The sequence below is a fragment of the Podarcis vaucheri genome (assembly GCF_965113315.1).
Source record: "Podarcis vaucheri genome assembly, chromosome: 2".
NCBI classification, from domain to species: Eukaryota; Metazoa; Chordata; class Lepidosauria; order Squamata; family Lacertidae; genus Podarcis; species Podarcis vaucheri.
Genome location: NC_138760.1, coordinates 113,119,592 through 113,135,574, shown reverse-complemented (window position 1 = coordinate 113,135,574; position 15,983 = coordinate 113,119,592). Strand labels below are relative to the sequence as shown.

At 47.6% G+C, this 15,983-nt stretch overlaps 2 protein-coding genes across 3 annotated transcripts; both read right to left on the bottom strand.

Moving 5' to 3' along the window:
* Window positions 1-423: 423 nt before the first annotated feature.
* LOC309525029 (zinc finger protein 783-like) lies at window positions 424-5,786 on the bottom strand. Of its 2 annotated transcripts, XM_082210368.1 has the most exons (4): window positions 5,495-5,783; window positions 4,511-4,631; window positions 2,835-2,930; window positions 424-1,819 (listed from the first exon to the last, which is right to left on the bottom strand). In XM_082210368.1, the coding sequence occupies exons 1-4, from the start codon at window positions 5,549-5,551 to the stop codon at window positions 870-872; spliced, it is 1,224 nt and encodes a 407-aa protein (XP_082066494.1). In that variant the 5' UTR covers window positions 5,552-5,783; the 3' UTR covers window positions 424-869. The 2 variants fall into 2 exon arrangements, with proteins under 2 accessions (XP_082066494.1, XP_082066495.1); XM_082210369.1 differs by lacking the exon at window positions 2,835-2,930 and having other exon boundaries at window positions 5,495-5,786.
* A 1,587-nt stretch (window positions 5,787-7,373) lies between these two features.
* Window positions 7,374-15,150, bottom strand: LOC309525240 (uncharacterized protein). Its single transcript, XM_082210765.1, has 2 exons — window positions 14,936-15,150; window positions 7,374-11,279 (listed from the first exon to the last, which is right to left on the bottom strand). The coding sequence occupies exon 2, from the start codon at window positions 11,269-11,271 to the stop codon at window positions 10,258-10,260; it is 1,014 nt and encodes a 337-aa protein (XP_082066891.1). The 5' UTR covers window positions 11,272-11,279; window positions 14,936-15,150; the 3' UTR covers window positions 7,374-10,257.
* Between the last annotated feature and the right edge of the window lie 833 nt (window positions 15,151-15,983).

Sequence of the window (15,983 nt, the reverse complement as noted above, 5' to 3'; positions counted from 1 at the left end):
ACATTAAAGAGAGGGAGAGAATCTGAAAATCCCTGCTTCAGGATCCTGCTTTAGCTGAACTTTCTACACCCCAAGTTTCTAGTTGGGTTCACAACTGGATCGCTACAAAGTTCAATGTGTTGTTCTAACATACAGAAGGGGAGGGAGAACTGCTGGGGGATTGTATAATAATAATAATAATAATAATAATAATAATAATAATAATAATAATAATTTATTTATACCCTGCCCATCTGGCTGGGTTTCCCCAGCCACTCTGGGCAGCTCCCAATGGAATATTGCCTTCAGATGTCTTCTAAAAGTCAAAATAGTTGTTTATTTCCTTGACATCTGATGGGAGGGCACCACTCTTGAGAAGGCCCTCTGCCTGTATAGCTTTGCCTGGTTGAAGGGACACTTAAATAGCAAGGAATCTTTGTGACCTTCCAAGTCAACAGCAGGCAGTCTTAACTGCACCTCTTTTCATTTTTGCAACTGGGATCGGGTGGAGGCAGGGCAGGGTTCTTCATATCTGTTACAAGAATCGCAATCTCCTTTCCAACCCTGTGTACATCCCCAAAGCTGAATTTGTAACATACCAAAACAATGCAAAACAAAACAAGGAATTTGATATAGAGGCAAATTCTCTACAAAAATTTTCAGTAACAAACATGTGCGGAAAGAACCTGGTGTGCAAATTAAGTGCACTTCGGAAAGAAGACTGTCCATTTTTTGGTTGCAGAATTTATTCTGATTGCAGAAAATGTTGAAGTTGCAGAATTCCTTTGCTGCTTTGTTTGTTGTTAGTATGCAGGAAAGTCTCTGCACGCCGCATTCTTGGGAATCCCATCACCAAAGCCGGAGAAGAGCTCCTCTCGGCTTCAGGAAATCTAGCACTTCAGGGCAACTCCTCGTATGTGTCCTGCCTCGTGCCTCAGGCGGCTGGATTTGTAGCTAAAGCTCTTCCCGCATTTGCTACACAGATAGGGTCTCTCTCCCGTGTGGATCCACTGGTGTCTCACGAGGTCTCCGCTCCGGAAAAAACCTTTCTCGCAGTTCATGCAGTCGTACGGCCGTGGTGCTCCGCAGCGCCTGAGAAAGACCGGGTTTCCTCTGAAGCCCTCTACGGCTTCGAGCGCTGCCTCTTTGAGGTGCTTCCTCTGGTGCTGAGCCAGGTGGGAGCTGACGTTGAATCTTTTCCTGCACGCGGGGCACTCGTACGGCTTCTCTCCCGTGTGAATCCGGTGGTGGCGAATCAGAGCTGACTTGAAGCTGAAGCTTTTCCCGCACTCGGGGCAGCCGTAGGGCTTCTCTCCCGTGTGGCTCCTCCGGTGGTGAATGAAGTGCGAGATCTGAGTGAACCTTTTCCCGCAGTCCAAACACGTGTAGGGTTTCTCCTCCGTGTGGATCCTCTGGTGCTGAGTGAGGTGGCTGCTCTCCATGAAGCTCTTCCCACACTCTCGACATTGGTAGGGCTTCTCGCCCGTGTGGAATTTCTGGTGCCTTTTGAAGGCGTTTTGATTGGAGAGCCCTTTCCCGCAATCGGGGCACTTCCAAAGGCTCTGGCTCTTGTCTGCCTTGCGTCTCGGATGCTTCCGGCTGTTCTGCCCGCAGACGGCGTGTGCGTTCCTACTTCCCCCTTGGTCCTGATGGACTCTGGGTCCTTTCCAAGTCTTAAAACCTTGGCAGCACTCAGTGAATCTCTCCACATTTATTCGCCTCACCGATCTACGAGGCAAGCAGCTGTCCAAAGTCTCTCCCGGCTCAGGATTCTGCAGTGTCGTCACCCTGGAAACTTCCCGATGAGAATTCAGCTTCATGTTGTTACTCAGCCTGAGGACTGCAGGGGAAAATTGAAAGCTTTAGAGAAGATACTGCCCTAACCCAGGGCTGAGGAAGCTGTAGCTCTCCAGAAAAAAAGCAATTAGCTTTTTTAAAAGGTAAATTCACAGAGGATGGTCTGCCAATGACCCATTAGTCATGACAGCTAAAGCAGTGGTTCTCAAAACTTTTTTGAGAAGCACTGCTTTTGGAAATGAACATTTGCTCGCACCACACTGAATTTTTTTTTATTGATAAGAGATGCAGTGGCAAACAAAAAGAAAAAGCTCCTAGCAGTGCTTTATTTATAGCATAGAACACAACTCAACAATATGATCATGGGGTGTCCAGAAAGTATAAAACAATGCAGCTACAAAGAAACACAAATCATTGCCAAAATATGATTATAAACGAGCCTATAAGGTACAGATGTACCTTAAGTATGTATACAAACTCAATGAGAAGTGTGAGCTTGCAGTATCGCTTGATGCTCTCAGCTCTCATTTTGAAAAGAGATCCATATTCTACAAACAACAAAAAAATATTTTGGGACTAGACTAGACTGAAATGTGCAAATGTTTATTTGATTGTCCTTGACTTCCCACCACATTTGCCATTCTCTCCTGCCTTTGAGAACTACTGGCCTAAAGGATGGATTGGAATTACCCTACTGCATAAAACTACTTAGTTTCTGTGATTACAGATGTGGCCCGTCCTCCCATGTTACCCTCACAACAACAACCCTGCAAGGTAGGCGGGGGTGAGAGAACTCGATTGCCTCAAATCTGCCCAGTTAATTTCATCAGTGAATGGGGAGGGGGGATCTCAACCAGGGTTCCCCCAAGTCCTAGTCCGTGTCCTAAGATGTTGCAAGTCAGAGCAAGAGAGGTGGAATGTCTGTTATCCATTACCGGCGAGGCCAGTGTCACATACACAAGAGTGCGGCCTGATCACAACACTGGTAAGGACCAGTTAACAGGGAACCCTTGAAGGGCTGAGGAAGGCAAAAACCACCACCCCTTAAATCAACTCACCCAACCAGGGTCTCTTCCATTTGAGGGATTCCTCCATCCAGGGCTCCTCTTTGCGCTCTATTTTGCAGATGAGCTCTGGTTTGATGGACAGGTGCCCTGTTGTGGGAGCAGATGACAGCAACTTTACTCATTACTTGTTTCTTACATTTATGTACCAGCCTTTTCCTCCAAGGAGCTGAGAGTGGCGTGGCAGGGCCCCCTCCTCCCCATTCCATCCTCACATCAGCCCTGCAGTGGGGGCATTGGCTGACCTAAGGTCACCCAGGGGGCTTCGTGACTGAGTGGGGAATCTCAGACCAACACTCTAGCCACTGTACCACACTAGGATACAGCTCCTCCCTTACAAATACGTCGTCCAAGTACAATGGCAGAAAATTGTTCCTATCCCTTATTACACTCAGCAGATCACTGTGTTCTGCAGAAGAGTGTCTCTTCCAAGCCGCTACAGAAACACATGCCACAAAAACCTCAGAGCACGGCCTTTGCTGTGGCTGCTTCTGATCTATGGAACATCATCCCCCTTGAGATGTTGACAAGGCACCTCCTAGCTGCACTTTCCTGAAACCTCTGAAGATTCCCACCCTCTGCTTTTCCAGCTCTAGTGACAAAGTCTCTACTTTGTATCATTTTGAAAACAATTTCTAGCTGGTTTCTATGACTTATTTGTAAGCTGCCTTGAGATGCACATGGAAAAAGATTCATAAAATAAATAAACAAGAAGTAGTAATACCCGTTACACGTTTGTAAGAACTCAGACTAAGCCAACCATGCAGGCTAGGCTGATTCAGTGGGGTGGCAACTATTCTGGGGCGCGTGCTGCTGGAGGGAAGAGGGGAGGCACTGCTGCTCACTCACACATCCAGCCAGGAAGCCGATAGCCAGAGATGCATGTTTTCGTTTCCCTTTGGAGGCTGGGTTAAGGGAGCAGCAACAACAAACTACAAACACACCAGCTGCATTTTCCTAGGATTCAAGAAGGGCTCGCAAGGTGCATGAATTGGGTTGCCCACAGATTGGAGTGCTTACGGCTCTTGGCTATGTCCCTCCTCCACACTTGGAAGCAGCAGTGCTTTTGAATATGGGTTGCAGGGAATTGAGAACCAGTGTGGTGCACAAGTGGTTAGAGTGCTGGACTAGGACCTGGGAGACTGAGGTTTGGGTTCCCACTCAGCCAGGGGGCTCACTGCATGACCTAGAGGCAGCGGCTGCCTCTCAGCCTAGCCTGCCTGGCAGTGTTGTTGTGGGGATTAAAGGGGTTGGGGGGTGGAGAAGCACAGGGCCACCTTGAGCTCCTTGGAGAAAAAGAAGGGAAATAAATGCAAATAAAATTGCAAATGGGGAGAGTTGCTGCTGTTGCACTGCTTGCAGGCGTCCCATCGGGGCATCTGGTGACAACAGGATGGCGGCCGCTTTGGCCTTAACTGGCAGCACAAGCTTTTCTGATGCTCTTATGTGGGCACCAAGTTGAGGAAATGCTGGTTCAAACAAAACGTTTCAGACTGGTGCCTGTACTACAATTTGCAGATTGCAAAACCTTACGTTTGCCTCCAAGGTCAGTTCAAGAAAGAGGTGCTCTCCCCTCTGCAAACCTTGGCACCAGCATTATTTCTCTGCTGATTCCAGACTCTGTGGAACACCACAGGACACACACACACCCAAGCAAGGGAGATCCTTACCCAGAGAGGTGACTGCTTCATAGTTGTCCACCATCACAGCCCGGTAGAGGTCCTTCTGCCATTTGGCTAGCTCCGCCCACTCAGCCAGGGAGAAATATACAGCCACGTCCTCAAACATCACCTGTGGCAAAGAGAAAGTGACTCTCAAATGGAGTTCCAGATGGCTCCACCGGCTCTCTGCCAGAGGCTGTGACGGGGACAGTCCCTAAGGGCCTCATCCCTTCCAACTCTACAATTCTATGACTGTTGCACCAAGAACCTGCTTGAGAGTTTCCCATAAGGCCACTGTGAGAACCAGACGCTGGGCAAGATGGGCCCTTGGCTTGAACACAACCAGAATGTCAGAACACATCCCCCTGTTGAATTTAAATTCAACACTGTAAATAAGTTGTGATGGATGTCATAATGGAATACGGAATGGTATAGTTTCTGTAAAACATGCAGGGATTTATGATATGTAAAATGAACCGTGGAAAGAGAAGAAGGGAAGTCATTGATATCTTAAGGATGTAAATATGAGTACTTTAAATTGTAAAATTTAACATATGTACACACAAAAAGGGAGAACGCAGCTCCTCTTCCAACAATGCTCCGAAAGATCTAATCCATGCCCGACCGCCCACTCACTCCTGTGCCATTAACAGCTGCTGGGCAGGCAGGCATTCAGCAGGTGCAGCGGCTTTCCTGCATGGAAATAGAGCAGAAGGCTACCAAGTTTCCATCAGCGTTGTGCGGCTGTGGAAAGCCGCAGAAGCCGTTTTTTAAAGGAAAGTGGGTCAACGCCCACTTCGAAAAAATAAGCTGGAGGAACGAGTGGGAAAGAGAGGAAAGAAAGGAGGAAGAAGAGGTGGCGGGAAAGCTTCGCCTGTTGGTTTTCTGCCTGCCGCTTGTTTGCATGGTTCATATATCCGCATCCGCACATGCTCTGCTGAACGGCCACGTGGGAGACGGACTTTCCTGAACTCTTTGGGGGAGTTCGCTCACTTTCAAGCCGGCTGCAGTTGCTCCCACTCCTCGGGGAGTTAAGGACGCCATCTCCATCCTTCTGGGTCCAGCAGGAGCCGCTTCCTCCTCTGAGCATGCGCAGGACGAACAAGAACCAAGGCAGCGTCATCCCAGGCTGGGGAGGCACCCGGGGAAACTCCGCATCATGCCACCGCGCTTGACCCCGGAAGCTCAGTGCTGGCGAAGACGACGAAAGGAAAAAGCGGGGCAGCCACTTCCACCGCTCCTTTTCCCCGGCTCCTGAGCTCCCTCTGGTGGCGCCACCAGGAAAGCTCCGAGACATTTTCCTTTTTTTAAAAAAACCTAATATTTATTCAAAATTTAAGATTTCAAAAAGAAAAAAGAACAATACAAAATATAAAAAAGAATACAACAGTAACAGAAAAAAGAAAAAGAAGGTATAAAAATATATTCAATTAAGAAAAAAGAAAATTAAATAAAAAAAGAACAGATAAACCTTTACATAGCTTTCTTCCTTTACTTATTTCCTTGACCTCCTCACACTTCCCAATTTTGTATTCTAATTCAAATCGTTTTTTCAGCAAATCCTTCCAACCTTATTTTCATTTAAGTAATTTAATTTAAAATAATATAGTTTAATGTCCTCTCTTTCATCACTTTCATCAATTCATTTTTACTTAATCCTTTATCTCATATCTATCAAAACTACCTAATTTTCTGCTCCGAGACATTTTCCTTTCTAAGTAACAAGAAGGCTCAGGAATTCTAGGTGCCGAAATCCCAAAGGGAGCAGATAAGACTATTTATACATGCGACCACGGCTGGGCAGATAATATCTGTCAACTTTCAGGTGGAAAATAAGGGATCGGCAGCCTCGAAAATAAGGGATCAGCAGCCTCACCTGTCCCGGGGACAGTCTACGGGATATCTAACAATCCGGGATAGCGGCGGGAAGCAGCAGGAAACGGCGCTGGAATAAGGGAATTTCCCGCAAAAAAGGGAAGGTTGACAGCTGTGACGCAGCTGTTATTGGCCCAGAGATGGAATGAAGTCTCTACCAGAGAAGAATGGCAGATCAAGTCGATGGATTATGCCTAAATGGCCAAAAGAATCAGAGATCAGCAAGCCCAAAATTTTAATAAGGAATGGGGAGAATTTATAACTTATCTTAAAAACAATTGTAAACAGTTAAAGTCATTAGTAGGATTGGAATATCATTCGCAGTTTAATGGTGAATTTTGGACACAATGGAGAGGTAAAAGGGTTTGGATTATCATAAAAGGTGCAGGAGGTAATGATGAACAATAGGACCCACAAAGGGGAGGAGGGAAGTCCGAGAGATTCCTTGGAATCTTGTTTTTATGTTGCAAGTTGGACATGTGACTGTAAAATTTTAATTGGAAAAACCAGATAAATTTCAAACAAACAAACAAGAAGGCTCTGGCAGATAGGCTTACCATATTTTGAAGAGCTAAAAAGAGGACACATTTACTGGCACCCACTTTTAGCTATGGGATCACTATTAGACTCTTTTTGAATACCCCTACGATACGTAGGCTGTAGAAACTGCAATATATCGCTAGTAGCAACGCTTTTAACTTTCAGCGACAAAGTAACAACGCTGTGTATGTAGACCAGACAGGCCTTTGTCCTGTATCAACAAGGCTCTTTTTATGATCTGCTCTGCTGGAAAAGTCTAACGTACGAAGCAACAGGAAGCAATCTCCAAAATTCTGCTTGTGCTGTTGGATCTTTGATGGTTCCTTCACACATCCATGTGATGCTGCCTTCATGAAGTTTTGCCTGGTGGCAGAAGTGGCGGGGGGCAGGGAGAGTAAAAAAAAATCTGAGGATGCAACCAATATCTATTGTGAAAATAGAATACAAAATAAGGCCATTGGTCATTGCACACACTCCATTTATTGCAAGCAGGCAGGGTGATTACAGGCAGTGTCTATACTTCAGATACAGAAATGTAACCATTCATAGCCCTATTCAGAAGTTGGACAAACGCGAGAAAGAGAGAGGGGAACCATCAGCCAGCCCTGGCCTCCGTTAGTAAGTTGGTAAGTTGCTGGCATCTGAAGGGACAGTGCAAACATGCAAGGAGGCAGCCTTCACAAACATACACACAGGCTTCCATGCAATCAGGAATCCTACACAACTAGGATTCCTGATAGTGTAGCCCCCTTTGTTCATGCAGGCAAAGGCTGCCTGTTTGCACTTCTTTGCACTTTGCATGTGGGCCCCACGGGTGGGGCTCATCAGCACAGCCCTGCTTCCACCTCCCAAGTTTGCCCAAAGTGCAAGGGAGACTTCCGAATAGAGTTTATGTATTATAACAAACCAACTTGAGAGACTACAGTACTGTAATATGCACTAGTAAATGTATATACAGCAACATGCTGTATATAGATGTTGGGGTTTTCCCCAGTTAAGTTGTAACAGTCTCTTATAACAAAATATTGATAAATACTGCTTTATTTATTAAAATAGTTACTTCCCCCAGCTTTCGGCTCTTCACACGGGCATCAGGGCAGTTCACAGCATCAGTTAACACAAACGACAATCTGCAAATTAAAAAAAAAACAAAACACCTATACAACAACAAAAGCCTGGTATTAAAAGGCACAGTGGAACAAAATGTTTCCCTTTTGTAAAAATGTCGAGAGACTAAGAATGAGGGGGGCCAACAGGGCCTTTTTGGCAAGGTGTTCCACAAACTAGGTGCCAGAACTGAAAAGTCCTTGCCTCATGTGCCAGCCAGTCAGAGTTGGGACAAGAAGCAGAGCATCTGAAGGCAACTGCAGTGGGTGGGTGGGCTCAGGGGGCAGATGGCCCTTCAGATCCCAAACGATTTTTAATGACATTTGTAGAGTAACCAACCCTTTTGAGTTTTGCTCACAAACAAACCGGTAACTGAACAATGTATAGTCATACTTCATGTTGCGTCTGCTTCAGGTTGCATTTTTTCGGGTTGCAGACTGCCGAAACCTGGAAGTACGGGACTGGGTTACTTCCGGGTTTTGGCAGTCGTGGATGCACAGAAGCGCCAAATCGCAACCTGCGCGTGTGCAGACGTCCACTGTAGTTATACGCTCTAAAGCACTAGTTCTCAACTTGTGGGTCCCCAGATGTTGTTGGACTACAACTCCCATCATCCCTGAGCTTTGGCCTTGCTAGCAAGGGGTGATGGGAATTGTAGTTCAACAACATCTGGGGAGCCACAGGTTGAGAAAGACTGCTCTTAAGAAATAGGGCCCCAAGTCACAAGCTTGGCTGCTGCGGCCAGCCCCATGAGGCAGCCCCATGAGGCAGAGTACATTGCAGTAATCCAATCTAGAGGATCCAACATCACATCTGGCTCTATTTTTTTCACTTAAGAAGCCCTCTTCCCAAAGTTGCCTCCACTTGCAGGCTGAACAGGAAAAGAAAGGGGGGGAATGTGCCTTGTGACATCGCACACTTTACTGGCCCATCAGCCCTGAAAAGGGGATCTGCTCACACACAGCTGTACACAGCTAGGATCCCTTTTTCAGGCACGGCAAACAGAGCCAGCAAGGAAGATTCACTCTCCTCCCTACACTGATGCAACTTTCTGAAACAGGCTAGAGATTCCACACCAGCTAAGAAGCATACCCTGACAGGCCAATATAAAATGTTTAACAGGTAGTTTTAAATACTTTCCTATAGCAGTTGATCAATAAATCCTTTAGCTTTAAGTCTAAGGGTTTTTTCACCTCAGAAAAGTGGAGGAGGGAGAGAGATTAATGTTGGGTTTTTAATACTGGGTTTCAGCAGTAACTATCTTCTTGTTGAATGCCTAGATTTTTCTCTCTCTCCCTTCAGCCCTCCTCCTCAGTGCAGTGCTGTTGATCTGTAGCAAAAAGAAAGGCAGCTGTCATCGAATGTGCAGTTTATACACACCTGTATAAATTCACCTTCAAAATTCTACTACAACCATGCCAATGCCACGCGGCACACACTTTGAGGAATACTGGCGGTGCGTCATTACCTGCAAGCTACCGCTTAGAGACCAGTGTTCTAGATCAGGGTTTCCCAAACGCGGGTCTCCAGCTGTTTTTGGACTACAACTCCCATCATCCCCAGCTAGCAGGGCCAGGAGTCAGAGATGATGGGAACTGTAGTCCAAAAACTGCTAGAGACAAAAGTTTGGGAAACCCTGTTCAAGATCCTTTTTAGAGGTGAAATTATAGTCCTGTCAATAGAATTGCAGAGCTGGAAACGCTATCTAGTCCAACCCCTGTGCAGGAACCACAGCTAAATAGAAGGCATACTGTACTTTTCCGTGTATAAGACAAGAGTTTTTACTCAAAAAGAATGTTAAAAATTGGACTTTGTCTTATACACAGATAGTGCAGAGGAGGGACGAACAATGTGTCTCAGCTGCGAGCAGCAGCTTGTCACCGGTGATTGGGTGGGTGATTCGTGTCTGCAGCAAGGGCTGCTTCGGATCGGCTGTTGCTGCGTCAGTTGGGTGGGTGATTGGTGGCTGTGGCAAGGGGTGTTTCAGATTGGCTTCTGCTGCGCCAATTGGGCGGGCGATTGCTGGTGGCGGGCGGGCAGACGCTTGTTAGCTTTGGTGACGCGTGCGATTCTCAGCATTTTTGAGTCAGGCGAGTGATTTTTTGCATTCCCCCCCCCAAAAAAAAGCTCAACAACTCTGGGCCATCTCCCCCCATTTTCTTAAAATGTAGTCCCCCAAAATAGGGGGCGTGTTGTGTTATGCACGGAAACATATGGTATCTGCCGCCAGCTAGTCAGAGCTTTTGCCCGGCGTGGACTCTCTGGTGTGAAATAAGGTGCGATTTCTGATTGAAACTCTTCCCACACTCGGAGCACTCATAAGGCTTCTCCCCCGTGTGCAGCCGCTGGTGTATGACCAGGCCCGAGTTGAAGCTGAAGCTCTTCCCGCAATCCCGGCACGAGTAGGGCTTGCGCCCCGTGTGGACGCCTCGGTGCGACACAAGGTGGGAGCGCTGGTTGAAGCTCTTCCCGCAGTCCGAGCATTTGTATGGCTTCTCCCCGGTGTGGATGCGCTGGTGGATGACCAGGCCCGAGTTGTAGCTGAAGCTCTTCCCGCAGTCCAGGCACTTGAAGGACTTCTCCCCGACGTGGGTCCTCTGGTGCGACAGCAGGTGGGATTTCTGGCTGAAGCTTTTCTCGCACCCGGGGCACTGGTACGGCTTCTCCCCCGTGTGGATGCGCTGGTGGATCACCAGGCCAGAGTTGTAGCTGAAGCTCTTCCCGCAGGCAAAGCACTTGAAAGGCTTCTCTCCGGTGTGGGTGCCGCGGTGAGAGGTCAGGTGCGAGCGCTGATTGAAGCTCTTCCCGCAGTCGGGGCATTTGTAGGGTTTCTCCCCCGTGTGGATCCGCTGATGGACCATGAGGCCCGAGTGGTTGCGGAAGGTTTTCTCGCAGACAATGCACAGGTACGGCTTCTCTCCCAGGCGGACGATTGAAGCTTTGCCGAGGCCCGAGGCCTGGCGGAAGTTCTCCCCCGGCTTGCCGCGCCTCCTCCCTCCTCCTCCAATGTGGATCAGCTGCTGGATCACTATTTGGTCAAGATTCCCAAAGCCCTGCTCCTTGCGTGGCAGAGCAGCTTCTTCTCGGCTTTTCTCAGCTCTCTCTCGCTTCTCTGGCAAGTCTCGGCCCCCGTTCTCTCTCTCCCGCTTGCAGCTGTGGGAGACCGTCTCTTCCAAGCCGCCCGCCAGCACCGCCGTCGTTCCGGGCTCTTCCTTCACGCATCTCTGTTCCTTCAGCTCAGCCGCCATCCCATCGCCTGTTGAGACAAACAGAGCTCAAAACCAGAAGCATTCTAGGTTTTTCAATCTCCTCTTCGGGGACTTTTAGAAAGTAGTCAAGGCAGATCAAACACTACTGAAGACCAGATCTCCACCTGCGTCCCCACATTTTTAAACCAGTAAACTTTGTTTACAGGGTTATGCTGCTTTCAACTTTTTTAAAAAGTTGCCTCACACCGTTCTGATATTGAGTGAGAGGGAAGCATTTTCAGTGGCGTAGCGTGGGGGATGCAGGGGGGGCCGGCCGCACCAGGCGCAACATCTGGGGGTTAGGGTTAGGGGGCGCAAATTACTTGCCTTGCCCCGGGTGCTGACAACCCATGCTACGCCACTGAGCATTTTCTAAATTTTGTGCTGTGAACTGCCCTGACATCTATTGGTATAGGGCAGTATAACAACAACAACAAATAAACAGTCATACCTCATGTTACGTTTGCTTCATGTTACCTTTTTGCAGGTTGCGTCCCGCAGCGACCCAGAAGTACCGGAAAGTGTTACTTCTGGGTTTCGCCGCTGGCACATGCATAGAAGTGCTAAATCGCGCTTTGCGCATGCGCACAAGCACCAAATCGTGCCACACACCTGCGCAGATATGGCGCTTCAGGGTGCGGGCTTTTCATGTTGCGAACGGGCCTCTGAAACGGATCCCGTTCACAACCAGAGGTCCACTGTAATAATAATAATAATAATAATAATAATAATAATAATAATAATAATAATAATAAATAAAAAATACACTAGTGTGGGTGAAAGGTGTGGAGAATAGACAATTGCCGCAGATCGTGGAGAGAGCAGAAGTACTGTATAACACATGCAAGTATTTACCACAAGGCTACCAGCCTTGTCTGGCTAATGTACAGTGGTACCTCGGGTTACAAACACTTCAGGTTAGACTCTGCTAACCCATAAATAGTACCTCGGGTTAAGAACTTTGCTTCAGGATGAGAACAGAAATCATGCGGAGGCAGCGGGAGGCCCCATTAGCTAAAGTGGTGCTTCAGGTTAAGAACAGTTTCAAGTTAAGAACGGACCTCCAGAACGAATTAAGTTCTTAACCCGAGGTAGCACTGTACATTGCACACAATAAACAACTTTTTGGGGTATCTAGATGCCAACCCAATCAGAGGTTTCGAGTGACACTGCTAACCGAATGCATCCCAAAGTATCATCAAAAATTACACGAGTCCAATGCTTAACTCCACCTATTAAAAACGTCAGGTAACAAAAATACATTTGGGAAAGTTGAGTATGCGGTAATGGTAGTAACCAATGGCAGTTCTTCCATTTTTACCCCTTAGATATTTGTATGCTGTTTTGTTTATTTAACCAGATTTGTATACCACTTAAAACAGCAAATGGCACCTCTAGGAGGTTATCAAACCTAGCAATGTGTGTGCGTTTACTTCTAGGTAAAGTGGATCTTAGGGAGCTCAACTACTCATGTTATGTGGCCGGGTTTTCTGACTATTTAAAGACTTAAAAGCAGCAGCAGAGTGGGTGAGAGTACACCGTCCTAGGAGAAAGAGCTGAAAGCACTCCTCACAAACATACACATTATTTCCCCACTCATCCCAAAAGAGCAGTTTTGTTGCATCAGATAAAAGGCTCTTGTCTCCCAGAGTGGTTCAAAAAGATGCCTCAGTGAGACAAGGAAGGCTTGGAGCCAATAGCCCCCCTCTTCCTGCCACTTCCAAAAAAAGGGGGGCCTTCAGTGGCGCAGCACCTCTGAACCTGAACAACAGCCACCTCTGCATCATCCTCAACACTCCTGGTCAGGGATGGGGAACCTGTGGCCCTCCAGATGTTGATGAACTACAACTCCCATCATCCCTGACTACTGACTATGTTGGCTGGGGCTGATGGGAGTTAGAGTCCAACAACACCTGGATAGCTTCAGGTGGTTCCCCGTCACTTCCCTAGGCACTGTGCAGAGATATTTTTTTTAGCCAGAACTCACCTCTGGCACCTCTCAGGTGGGCCATTCGAAGAGGACAAGGGAGAAGGGTGAGCTCCAGAACCTCTTTTTCTAGAAAAATAGCACTATTTTGGTATCTGGAGGCAGTTTCACGTTTTATGGAGCACTGTAGATGGATCTGCTTGGGATCAGTATTTATCACGCTGAAGACGCTTAGAAAACGAAGAAGGCATGTGCATCCTTCAAACATCTAGTGAAGGAGATATGTGATGCAACTGCAATTGGCAGACAATTCCTTGCAGGCCTCCACAGGGTGACTGGGGACATCTTGATCCATGCCTGCTGCTATGGACCTGAATAAATTAAAAAAAATGTAACCCATGGGTGGGCAAACTAAGGCCCGGGGCCCGGATCCGGCCCAATCGCCTTCTCAATCCAGCCCACAGACGGTCCGGGAATCAGCGTGTTTTTACATGAGTAGAATATGTCATTTTATTTAAAATGCATCTCTGGGTTATTTGTGAGACATAGGAATTTGTTCATTTCCCCCAAAAAAATATAGTCTGGCCCCCCACAAGGTCTGAGGGACAGTGGACCGGCCCCCTGCTGAAAAAGTTTGCTGACCCCTGACGTAACCGTTTCATGAGCAGCCAGACCCCCACTACCATACAATTTAATCAGAGTTGTTGTTGTGTTGGGGAAGCGGGGGGGGGGGTTATTGGGTCGTTCTGATTTTTAGTATGTCTTTCGTGTTTTTATGTTGTGAACCACCCCGAGACCTGCGGTATACAAATTTAATAAATAATAATAAAATATACATACACCCACACACATACAGTGGTACCTCTGGATGCGAACAGGATCCGTTCCAGAGCCTCGTTCGCATCCTGAAGCGAACGCAACACACGTCTGCACGTGCTGCAATTCGCCGCTTCCGTGCATGCGCGTGACATCATTTTGAGTGTCTGCACATGTGTGAGCGGCGAAACCCAGAAGTAACGCGCTCCGTTACTTCCGGATCACCGCGGAGCGCAACCCGAAAACACTCAACCTGAAGCGTATTCAACCCAAGGTATGACTGTATACACACACACACACACATATGAAAATAATGAATGAATGGTTGTGTGCGTCTTCTTTTCATGACCCCTGACCATTAGGTCCAGTCATGGCCGACTCTGGGGTTGCGGCGCTCATCTCGCTTTATTGGCCGAGGGAGCCGGCGTACAGCTTCCGGGTCATGTGGCCAGCATGACTAAGCTGCTTCTGGCGAACCAGAGCAGTGCACGGAAATGCCGTTTACCTTCCCACCAGAGCGGTACCTATTTATCTACTTGCACTTTGACGTGCTTTCAAACTGCTAGGTGTGCGGGAGCAGGGACTGAGCAACGGGAGCTCATCCCGTTGCAGGGATTCGAACCGCCGACTTTCTGATCCTAGCAAAATCCAGTAGAACCTCCTACCAAAATCCAGTAGAATTTTAATTCAGCATATGTCAAATTAAATATACATTCCCCGGGGGGAGGGTCTTGAGGGGGGTTTGCCAATTCACACAGTTAACAACAAGCAATTATGGACTTCTTGGTATTGGGAAACGTTGATTTTAACAGGGCGCAGCGCCGGACAGAAGCCCACCCTGGAAGTGGGTGGGTAGTCCGCTTCAAAGCGTTACCTGCAAAGAGAGCAAGTCACTTCCTTGCCCTCCACCCCACGGATCACCTGAGCAGTTTCCAGCTGGCAGCGTTCGCCAAGCTCGGCGCGTTCTCTGAGAGCAGTCTTCACTCCGGTCCGCCGAGGAAGCGGGCTCGGCCTGGCGGCTCTGCGCTCCCTGCAGCCGCAGCGATGGCGGCCGCTCTGTTGATGATACTCCAGGAAGTTCGTCCGTCCTCCCAAACCAGCTGATCGGAGCTGGGGTGGAAAAAGAGCAGCGACTTCCCCGGGATCAACGAGCAAGAGCCCTCTGCTGGTACGGCGCCAGACCGGAAAGCACCCGATTTTGGCACCCGGTCCAGAGACTTTTTAAAGGGGATGGCCAGCTTTTCCTTTCTTTTTCATTATTATTTTTTTGAATATAATTTAACCAGCTCAGTATTTAAACAGGGAGGGAAGGACCAAACACGCACGTTTCGAATTACATTTCTGAATGCCGAAAGCTCCTCGCAAGCAGAAAGCCAGTGCTTCGGGGCAAAGCGTTCCTGCCAGTCATTTGCTTGCAGTGCGGGTTTACTATTATCGCAGGGAGGTTTAAAAGAATAATGCTGTAGGGACTATTCAAAAGCATAATTTTCTTATATGCACACTGAAATCAGTGCCGGATTTACGTATAAGCTAAACAAGGTATAGCTTAGGGCCCCCACTCTCTTGGTGTCCCCCCCCCAAAGTTCACTATTAATATACTTCTTCATTGTATTTCAGTTCAACAATTACTTTGATAAAATACATGTATTATGTGCAAATGGCTTTAGATACCTATTAGGTCCATAAATTTCCATATAGCATATATTCAACACAAAAAAAACAGTGACAATCTGTTGCTGACAAAGGACAGCTGGACATATAAAGGGCCCCATTACCTTCAGTAGGGCCCCATTACCTTCATAAGACTTTTTGCCCATACATATGTTTGCTAGAATTTGCATTCTTCCTCTGCAGCGTTCCAAGATGAGATGCTTCATGTTGGAGTGCTGGGTTGGACCAATATAGTGTGTTGCCTGAGGCAACGGGCAAGAGTGGAACCAAGCCACTCCCAGTCAGTGGACCCGCCAAT

Bases quoted from the DNA above. Each gene is read 5' to 3' on its own strand.
- LOC309525029 (XM_082210368.1), bottom strand. From the start codon at position 5,551: ATGGAGATGGCGTCCTTAACTCCCCGAGGAGTGGGAGCAACTGCAGCC. The intron at 4,632-5,494 runs GTGAGCGAACTC...TCTTTGCCACAG, and splicing joins CAACTGCAGCCGGCTTGAAA to GTGATGTTTGAGGACGTGGC. The intron at 1,820-2,834 runs GTGAGTTGATTT...TTTCCCCTGCAG, and splicing joins ATGGAAGAGACCCTGGTTGG to TCCTCAGGCTGAGTAACAAC.
- LOC309525240 (XM_082210765.1), bottom strand. From the start codon at position 11,271: ATGGCGGCTGAGCTGAAGGAACAGAGATGCGTGAAGGAAGAGCCCGGA.